At 41.8% G+C, this 11,007-nt stretch overlaps 1 protein-coding gene across 1 annotated transcript in view; it reads right to left on the bottom strand.

The window, feature by feature from the left end:
- Positions 1–3,678: 3,678 nt before the first annotated feature.
- The window catches only part of dok4 (docking protein 4), a 31,590-nt gene continuing 24,261 nt past the window's right edge, over positions 3,679–11,007 (bottom strand). The window contains exons 4-8 of the mRNA XM_071910796.2: positions 10,499–10,618; positions 8,920–9,109; positions 6,799–6,937; positions 5,626–5,743; positions 3,679–4,567 (exon numbers count right to left, since the gene is read on the bottom strand). Of these exons, the coding sequence (XP_071766897.1) occupies positions 4,380–4,567; positions 5,626–5,743; positions 6,799–6,937; positions 8,920–9,109; positions 10,499–10,618 (755 nt within the window). The 3' untranslated portion in view covers positions 3,679–4,379. The remainder of the gene's footprint in view (positions 4,568–5,625; positions 5,744–6,798; positions 6,938–8,919; positions 9,110–10,498; positions 10,619–11,007) is intronic.

Here is an 11,007-nt window from a genome sequence, read left to right as displayed (position 1 = left end):
AACGTGTGGGTCTCTTTGCAAGATGCAGTAAATAGTGGTAATGACATAGACCTATACATTTTAGAATCTAACCAACATACCAATGTTTAGATTAACAAATAATTACCTGTACTGGGGCTTTAGATGGATATGCAACCCAGAACAATTATATTTCTGTGTCCTATTTATTACAAACCAGAAAGAGTTGTGGCAAATCAGTTGAAAGACAATTTCTTACAAACTTAGATTTGAGCATGAGCAAAGATTGCATTCAAAGTGCTGACACATCACAACTGAGACCTGCACCATTAAGTAAGTAATGGACTTTATTTTTCTCCAAAACATGCACTTGGTGTAGACAGTGTAAATGGGTGAAAACAACATGGTGTCATCTGTGACAAAGCTAAGGGGAAGTCGTAGCCATCGGTGAGAGCTGACACTGTCCTCGTGATAACACTACAGTCACAAACAACTACTGGATCCCTCTGGTGCGTTCAATGACCCGTAGGATTTCTCCCGGTAGCAAAACTGTACACGTTACAGTTTCTTTACAAAAGACGGGCGGGCACAGGCATCGACAGAGAGGAGGTGAATCATCTAAGGCCAAAAAAAAGATTTCCGGTGGTGGTGAGGAGGAGAAGGAAGGTAAAGAGGACGAGATGGCGAGTGTGTTTCTTGTCGTTCACCCAGGTGAAGAGGTGTGTGTGAAAAGCCTCGGAACCTGCTGCTCCACATCCGGCTGCCATCTGGCCGCTCAACATTACAAGGTACCAAAATGTGGCGAGTGCATGCATTTTAAATGAACACATGTTCCCCCGATAATCCCTCGTGTCACGCTCACTCACACACACACGCACGCACGCACGCACACACACACTCACACACACACACACTCTCACACACACACACACACACACACACACATACGTACGCTCACATTTAATACGAAATAAATAGCCATATGTACAAGAGTCTCTATCAAGAGGGCAACAAAAGGCAAAACGTCAGGTTACATGTATGTACACAAACACACATCTACACACAATGCACAACTTAGATCGGGTAAACACCCAACAAAATGCGTAGCCCTTTCATGTTAAAATGACATAAATAAACATAAAATGTAGGATTCCAGCATTAAAAAGCATCACACCAAATATGACGCAATATTCCAACATTTTCAAAAACATTTCACTCATTTCAATGGTTGTGTTGTTAACTTAGTTATGATTTACCCTCCTATTTCCTTTCTGTCATTTAAAATACATGATTTTGGTCTTCTTAATGAGCTGAACTTAGGATTGATCCGTACACAGACAGAATTTATGGGTGGTGGTGTTTCTCTGTAAAGGTTTCCCCTTTCCACCTGGCTTCAAAATGCATTCTGGGTAATTTGACTGTGTTCGGATAGAGCAAGAACGCATAAAATCCAGGTTGTAAATGCAGCCGAGACGCACTGAGGATCCAATCAGGCGGTCAGAGACACATGTGGCCGCATTAACAACAGAGTGTGAATGCAACGTGTGTCCCATCTTCTTGTAGATGTTACAGCAACGCTAATAAAATAAATTAAAGAGGCGGCAGGCAGCCTGGATAGTGACGCAATTATCAACAATCACACTGGCGGATAGGGAAGAAGCACGATGTGTTTACTGTCAGCTGTAAATGTCTGGATATGAGACGCATGTTAATGCCAGATGGGAAGGGAGTCAGTGTGTCCCTAAACAGAGAAATACTGCATGTCCCTCTCAACAGAAATGTCCATGGTGGAGAATATGGCGATCAAAACCTTCTTTTCCTCACTTTTCCACCCTTCCTGGCACGTCGATCATCTCCCTCCCTCTCCTCCCTCCCCTTCTCTTCTCTCTCCACCTCACCTCTAAACCCCCAACAAAATGGATTGCTATTTTCTTTGTCAGACAAAGTGTAACAGAAGGCGAGGGCAGCATGTTGCACAGCCAAGCTGTCTGGATGAAAGACAACAGGTTCTGTTTACTCCTCTCTCTCTCTCTCTCTCTCTCTCTCTCTCTCTCTCTCTCTCTCTCTCTCTCTCTCTCTCTCTCTCTCTCACACACACACACACACACACACAGCTTTAGGATAAGTCCAAGGCCAGTGGAAGCTGGGTAGGAGGGAAAGTTGAGGTCATGATGGTTAGACTGGAATTAATTTACTGTAACATCATGCTGGAGTGGCGCCAAGACGATTTTTAGGGGGATCTGTACCAGGGTTAGACCGATATATGGTGCCGATAAAGGCCTTTTATTAAAAATCACATCTGGTCCAGACAGTCGTCCCCCTCTGATATGATGCAGTTTGATTACATATTTATTGTAGATTTAATCAATACTGCACTGGTTGTCTATGGGAAGACCTTGACCTGAATTGATTCTAATGAGACATTTTGATCAGATTCCACACAAGTATGCATGAATATGTTTTATTATTGTTACTATTATTATTAGTATCCTGGGTTTCAATAGAGTTTTAGTGCCCCATGGTCTAAATGCTGTTTCAGAGACAAGAATAGAATTCTTATGGACACACTGAATACTCATTGTTTTGTTTTGGGAATTTTGAAATGAAAATGGTCAAATTTAAACATGCTGAATCGGCAGTTTCAATCCAAAAGTATTGGTATCGGCCTTCAAAAACCCATATCGGTCAAACCCTGATCCCCCCCACTACCCCTTTAATAATCTACGAAAAATAACCAGTTGAGGCCAGTGTGAATATAGCAGAATATAAGCATGTAGCCAATAGGAGCGGGAATGAGGTACATCTCAGAGAAAGTCTGGAGTTCTCGGGGCAAACGTCCAGTCCGGTACGGCGCCCAGTCCAGAGAAAATGAATCCCATCGAAGCTCCAGTAATCCACAGTTCAGAACGGTTCAGAACTTCAGTACAGCATACAGATCCAGTTATCGGAAAGTCACATCATTTATCGGCAAAATCAAAGGCATCGATCAGGACGAGGACGTACAGGGAAGTTATCAAGTGTTCTTCGTATGAGCTGGTCGGCTGGCACTGCTTTCCACATGGAAGTCCTGCTGCAGTCCTGGTCCACACAGTGACCCAGCATGAAAACTTAAAACAACTAACACACTGGGCCTTATGGACCTTGTTCCCGTGGCGGCCACTTTGAACTTCCGTGATACTCGGGGTGGGAAACTCTACCTGGAAGAAGTGCTCCGCTGCTGCTGTGTACCAGGATGCACAGCATGCTAACATTTATCATTTCACAGATTCTCCACTGGAAAACCTATTAGAAGCCAATGGATCTTGCTCAAGTCCCAAGTCAGTCTCAAGTCTTGAGGCACAAGTCTCAAGTCAAGTCTCAAGTCTGAATGTAGATTACCAAGTCAAGTCCAAGTCCAAGTCATTCATGTCAAGTCTCAAGTCTAAATGTAGAACAGCAAGTCAAGTCAGAACAAATCAAGAGTCCAGTATCAATTTAATATCTTAAAGAAAACTAAATATCTAGGACTTTTCAATGCAATATGGTTTTAATAGGATAAAAACTTGGTAAGAGCATCATGAGTTTGATTTCTATAATCAGTTTCAACTTCAATAAATTCAATCATTCCATACAAATTCAGAAAACAGAATTTAAATTCAGTCTGGTGGAACAAATCTCACTTTCAATCTGAGTCATTTACACAAACACAAGATCTCAAGTCAAGACTTTAGAAACCTTTCCAAGTCAAAGTCAACTTCCAAGTCACCAGAACCCAAGTCAAGTCAAGTCTCAAGTCTTTTCTTCATGCAACAAGTCAAGTCTCAAGCAGGTTCATATTTTAGGGTAATATATTTGGCCCACTATAGCTAGCTACCGGAATCTAGCCTAGGTAGCTAGCTAGTAGCTAACTAGCTAGTAAGCTAGCAAACTTCCCTGCTAAGTTCAAGCAGTCACTGTAGTTGTTGTTCCTGAGATTATGAGCTAATTTGGTAACTCTTACTCTTCACTTATGTAACGCTAGTTCCAGGTAGAGTTTTCCATCCCGAGTGTGATGTAAATTCAAAATGGCTGCTGCGGGAATAAGGTCAATTATGCGCCTTTCCCCCTCTACTGTGGGATTGTGGGAGCGGCAGTTTGAGGAAACCCAATCTCCCTCCAGTCCTCTGGAGAAATCTGTTTCCTTCCTGCTCTCTCAGTTCAAGATGGTCTGTTGGCCAGTGTTAGGCCCGCCCACACAACAGTTCCTGTGAGGTGTAATGTTGGGGTGACTAAGAGTGTAAAATATAAGGAGGGAGAGTGTGTGGTTGTTTGAGTGTGTGTGTGTGTATGCGTGTGTAACTATGTGCCTGCATGCGCGTGGGTACCCAAATCTGTGTGTTTGTGTCTGCTTCTTTTTCTATGTCCATGTCTGATTCATGTGTGTATGTGTGTGTGTGTGTGTGTCACTGTCCGGGGTAGGTGGGGTAGTGTGTCGGGGAGTGTGCACGCGTGTGTGTGTGTGCGTGTGTGTGCGTGTGTGGCTGGCTCTGTGAGTGTGAGTGTGAGTGTGTGTGTGTGTGTGCCAGTGGCAGCGTGGCGTGGCGGTCAGGAGGCAGGCGGGTGGACAGCAGGTCGGCTTCAGCAGCGTCGCCTGCAGAGAAACACACACGTACACAAGTTGTAACTATGGAGAGTTAAGTGAATAAGTTTACTATTCATAAGCTCTCACATAAGAGAACTACAAATATCCCAACAAAATACAAGTCCCTATACGAATATTATACGAACATTGGAGTGATACCATAGGAGATAAAAACCATAATGTACGATAAGGTCACTCTAAATTCACACTCACTATTGAGTATCACAGACACACACTATAAGTCTCTATAGGAATATTATACAAATATTATAGTGATACTATAGGAGATTAAAATACCATGAAGTATGATAATGTACAATCACTATTGTGTACCATAGACACACTATAAGTCCTTATTGCAGTGATTTTTCATGAGGAGAACTATTTTATAAGTTTCAAAAAGATGCCTTGACATTATTAGAATTTTTTTTTTTTTTTGACATTTTAGCCATTTAAATTCCATTGTTATTTTTCTTCTTCACCAAGCAGTTGTCACTGTGTTGGAAAAGTTTCTGTATTGGCATTTTAGTTTTTTTTTAGTTAGCACTGAAAAAAGTGGAGAACATTTTTGGAGGGAAATGTGTCTGCTAGCAACAAGTTGACATGCTACCTTGTGGCCACACTGCAAAAAGTATCCATTTAAACAAGTCATCTAATAAAGTCAAGTAAAACAATCTGCCAGTAGAGTGAGATCATTTCACTTCTTTGCAATGAAAAGCAACTTACTTCGAGAATTTTGTTGACACTAGTGGAGCGATCTGCCTCATTCTGCCTTGTTTCAAGACACTGACACATGTTAACTACACTGGAAACAAGTGGAATTATCTTGAATTTTTTACTAGTTTAAAGAAAAATATTTTAAGACTGAATATGAGACTAAATGACTTGTTTAGATGGAAATTTTTTGCAGTGAAGTGCAATCTACTGATTTCAATGCAGAATGCTAACAGTGCTAAGAGCCTTCTGTAGACTAACTGAAGGACATACAGTATGTAGAAACTTTCACAGTATACGAAGTGAATGCTGGAAAGAAGACTAAAATCCTAAAGTGTGGGGCTGCTGTTTACCGCTGGCGGGGTCCATGCCCGTCTGGTTTCCAGTGATGTGGTGCCAGAAGGCAGAACGGGGCAGGATGGCCGTGGGGGTGCAGGGGTAGGAGCCTGCCTCCGAACCCTTAGACATCAACTGCAAATCATACACACATCACAGATTAGATAAAGATAACAGTTGCTAATGTCTTAAAGGGGCAATAAGTATGTTTTTACTGCCCCATAGCACAAAATAACCAAAATATATCTGCAGGGGGTTGATAGGGTTGGTGACGCATGAATATTTCGCCAGGCGCTGAGATTTCTTGCTTTCAAATCTCACTTTTCAGACCATACTCTGTTTTGGAACAAATATAGTTTTTGGCAATTACAGGCCACCGTAGCTGAGGGGGACGGAGGGGTGGGGAGGGCGGAGCCAGACACTTGTGCAGGAGGGGATAAGTTCTTGCAATTCCTACTCACCGCTGCTAGAGGTCGATGAAGCTCATAGATTACTTAATGCACCTTTAAGATAATCAGCAGGTATACACAAGTTACAATAAAATAAATATCTACCGGTGGGGTGAGATCATTTCACGTGTTTCCAATGCCGGTCGATTTGTTTTTGAGCATTTTCTTGAAGCGAGTGGCACTATCTTGATACAAGCGTTTCAACATGTTGTCACTTGCTTCATAAAAATTCTCCAAAAAATGGTGAAACTGCATTGGAAACAAGTGAAATGATCTCACAACACTGGCAGATTTTTTCATTTGCTTTAAAGAAAATTCTAAAGAAAGATTTTAAGACTCAATGGTAGATGAAATGACTTTGCAGTGCAAGCTGTAAATGTGCATGCACGTTGCATTGCAGTTATTGTAAACAGTGCTAGTGTGCAATTACATTGCAATATATATTTTGTAGATTCTGACAGCGTACTTGTGTGTATGCATGTGTGTGTACAGTATGTGGGTGTGTGTTAGATTAGAAAAAATAGATTAGATTAGATTGGTTTGGATTAGAAGAAAAAGTAATTACAACAGTTGAACATATTGAAAATAATTCAACAAATAAACTAAATTATTGTGTATACAGATGGAAGAGCATACAGAAATATGTGTTTTAGTGGTTGAGTGTGTCTTAATGCACACTTGTACGTGTGTGTGTGTGTGTGTGTGTGTGTGTGTCTGCTGGGTTCTCAGTCAGTGTCTCACCCTGCTGTTCTTCTCCATCTCCAGCAGGACTTTCTTGTGTTGCTCGGCGATAGCCAGTGTTGAGGAGTGAACCCTCTGGTAGATCTGCTCTCCCTCCCTGGTCTGGAAGGTGTAGAGGCCCTCGCCGCTGTCGCACATCCTGAACGCAACAGGAACACAGCATGAACCCAGTGTACACAACAGGCTTAGGCCCATATACTGGGCTGAAATTGACATGTGGTGTGGAAGGATTTTACTCAGCAGTCTGTAAAACCTGCAATGAAACCTGCCTCGCTCTGCCTTAAAGAGCTGCTAATACACCTAAAAGAATTACATTAGTCTGGATTTCAATGGAGTTTTAATGTCCCATGATGGTCTAAATGCTGTTTCAGAGGCTTTTCCACCCTGACGAGAATACAGTTCTAGGGAAAATACTGAATTCTTGTCATTTTTGGGATTTTTTTATGTATTGAAGGTCGACACAAAATAACGATTATCAGCAGCTTGAATACAAAACGGTATCAAACACACAAATTGGTCAAAACCTGGCACAAAACATTACACATTACAACACCTTTCTCATATTGGGTTGTACCTCCTTTTCCACAATATACGGTATGTCTCAAGGCTTAAGAAGCACTCTTTAATATCTCCAAACTTGAGAACTATATTCCCCAATGTAATTTGTGTGCAGCAAGGCATAAAGCACAAGACATTCTCACAAGACCCAAATAATAAACACATTTGGAATTTGAATGAATAATGCAAAGTGTAGAAAACGAGAACTTCAGTCTGAGTTAGTTTGTGTCTGGCTAAGCACACAAGTGATGACGGTCTGTTGCCCTTTCCAAAGTAAAAACATCAAGCTTTCTGCCATCGGCACTCTGATCATTGCAGGCGGGGAAATGCTTTCTTCCTGCCTTCCTTTTTGGCCACATTAACGGGATAATCCATGAGCTTCTTGTTTTTCTTGATTTTGGCAACACCTTTGGCGATAAGTGGTCATTACTTTGCTGTTTTGCACTCCATCTAGGCACTGGCCCAACATAATAATAAAGACACTCAATATAAACTGCGGCTAATAAATGATAGTAAGACCTACCAGTCCAAAAGAAAAAGAGCCACATCGGCATCGCTCCTCCTCATCGTCCCTTCTCATCTCTGAGTGCTTTTTCATCTTTGGAAGGCGATCCCGGTGTTTACTCCTTTTTAGCATTTAAGTTTCTCATTTAAGATTCTTTGCACATAAACACACCAGTAACTACTAATAAAACATCAAGTGATCTACTATTATACCTGTACTGTGCCCTTAATGTGAGATTAGTGGACATTTTGAGCCAAAATGACAGTAAATTAGCTGTAAATTGACATGTAACCCAATAGTGAATAGGAGACACAATTCATGACACTAATGCAGTACATCATATCCACAGCCAGATGGCAGTGTGTGTCTGCACTCCGCTCACAGTGCTCCATGCTGGCTCGCTCTCTCTTGCTATTTCTTTCTGTCACACACACACACACACACACACACACACACACACACACGCACGCACCGTTATCTGCATGCTGACCCAATCATACCTCCTCAGGTTTTATCAAAGAGGAGGAGATAAGGAGGTCTGGCCCAGCATTGATTCACCTCTAATCTATTCAATCAATCTCTTCATGGGGCTCAGTCCAACACAACGTCCCTGTGTGTGTGTGTTAGGGAGAGAGAGAGAGAGAGAGAGAGAGAGAGAGAGAGAGAGAGAGAGAGAGAGAAAGAGAGAGAGAGAGAAAGGTATCCTGGCACCCTGCACAGAAGACAAAGACTGAGTGACACACACACACAGACACCTTGGGCCAGGTTCTGATGTGGGCGGTGTGTGTCTGTGTTTCCTTTAAACATATGCATTGAAATAACAAAGGATGCCTTGTCCCTATCTTCAACTCTAACCTTCAACACACCTGTGTGTGTTTAATTAGTAACAACACATCCTGTGGTAATTCAACATGTTTTAGGAATATGTGTGTGTGTGTGTGTGTTCTTGAAACCTTTTTTTCATCCTGGGACAGTCAACTAAGCCAACACCCTGCTTCACATTCACACTGGGCCACCCACAAATCTCCACCCACCACCCATCCCGTGTCCGGTCTCACCGTCCGGCCTCGAAGGTGAAGCGGGTGGCGTCCCGTCCGTAGCGGCGCAGCGAGCAGAGCGGCCAGGTGACCAGCTTGGTGCGGGGGTTGTGGATGTCCCACAGGTAGATGTTCTCGTGGGTGATCTGCATCATGCACTCCCCGTAGATGTCCAGGTTGGGACAGGGGAGGAGGAACACGTTGAAGCGCTCTGAGGGGATGGAGGTAGAGAGAGCGGGACGTTAGGGGAAACTAGACTAGAGTTTTCAAAGATTCAGCGATCTTCTGGAGGTCGACTGTCATGGAAGTGCAAGTGTATGCATGTGTTTTTGGATGTGATATAGCAGAATGCTTAGTAAATACTGTATGTCTTGGTGTGTTGCATTAGGCCTGTAAAGATGATTGTTAGTGTTATATGTGTATATACTGCAGTAAAACGTCTATCATAACAAGACATTTCATCTAGCATTGAGTCTTAAAATTTGATTTTCTTGAAAATAAGTGAAAAAATCTGCCATTGGGGTGAGATGATTTCATTTGTTTCCGATGCAATTTCAGAGAGTTTTACTATAAACAAGTGTCAAAATCTTGAAAAAGGGCAGAATAAGGCAGATCCCTCCACTAGTATCAAGAAAATGACAATTGTTTCCAATGTTTGAGTAATTTTCTTGCATTATTTCACTTCATTGGCATATTTTTTACACTTGTTTTCAGGAAATTAAAATTTTAAGGATGCCGATCTCAATTTTAACAACCACATCAATACCATTACAAGATCAGCTTTTTATCACCTTAAAAATATAGCCAAAGTAAGGGGTCTTATGTCAAAACCTGATTTAGAAAAGCTGATACACGCTTTCATTACCAGCAGGTTAGACTACTGCAATGGTCTTCTCTCCGGTCTCCCCAAAAAAACTCTGAACACAGAACACATTACACCAGTTCTTAGATCTCTGCATTGGCTTCCAGTGTGCCATAGAATTGATTTTAAAATCCTGCTGCTTGTCTATAAAGCGCTAAATGGTTTAGCTCCAAAATACATTTCTGACCTGCTCCTAGGATATGAGCCACCCAGACCTCTGAGGTCCTCTGGGACCGGTCTGTTAGTTGTTCCCAGGGTGAAAACTAAATCAGGTGAAGCTGCTTTTAGTAATTATGCTCCCAATTACTGGAATAAACTTCCAGAAGCACTGAGATGTGCTCCCACTGTCAGCTCTTTTAAAAGTCGGCTCAAAACATTCCTTTTCTCTGTGGACCTTCCGCTAAATCATCTGTATGTAGATGTAACAGGTGTTATTATCTTTATTTATTTCTTTTATTTCTTTTATGTGTGTTTTACCTATTTTATCTCTATCTTTCTTTCTTTCTTTCTTTTTTTTAATGTCATTTTAAATAGTTGTGGTGTGTGTATGTATTTTTTCTGTTTTATGTGAAGCACATTGTCTTTGCCTTGTGTATGAAATGTGCTATATAAATAAAGTTTGCCTTGCCTTGCCTTGCCTTAAGACTCAATACTAGATTAAATGACTTGTTAAATTGATACTTGTTGATTTTTTGCAGTGTGTACATGTGTTTGATTGTGTGTGTGTGTGTGTGTTACCTGTGTGTTCACACTGCACCCCAGCGGCCAGGAGGTCAGGCTCTCCCATGCTGATGTCATTGAGGCGGGTCCCCAGACACTCGATTGACAGCGTCTTGAACCAATCCTCTGCCTCCAGCTCTGGGGGGGGAGAGAGAGAGAGAGGGAGAGAGAGGGAAAGAGAGAGAGAGAGAGAGAGAGAGAGAGAGAGAGGGAAAGAGAGAGAGAATCATCACATCCATTCTGGGTTAGAATTAGGATTAGGTTAAAGTGAAAGCTGATTTGCATTGGAAACAAGAGTATCTCATCCACTGGTAGGATTTACTTATTTTAAGAAAAATAAGTAACAATTTTAAAACACGATACTAGACTAAATGACTAAGATAGATAGTGAAGTGATAGATTTTTTCAGTGTAGGCATGTGGTGGAAAGTGTTAAGGTTAAGCTTAGGAGCAAGGGAGGGAGTGCAGTCAATATAAGGTACTCACTCTGCATGGTGAACGTGTGTGTGTGTGTGTGTGTGTGTATGT

Source organism: Centroberyx gerrardi, chromosome 1 (assembly GCF_048128805.1).
Source record: "Centroberyx gerrardi isolate f3 chromosome 1, fCenGer3.hap1.cur.20231027, whole genome shotgun sequence".
Lineage (NCBI taxonomy): Eukaryota > Metazoa > Chordata > Actinopteri > Beryciformes > Berycidae > Centroberyx > Centroberyx gerrardi.
Note: the sequence above shows the minus strand (reverse complement) of the source record. Positions and strands in the feature narration are given on the sequence as shown.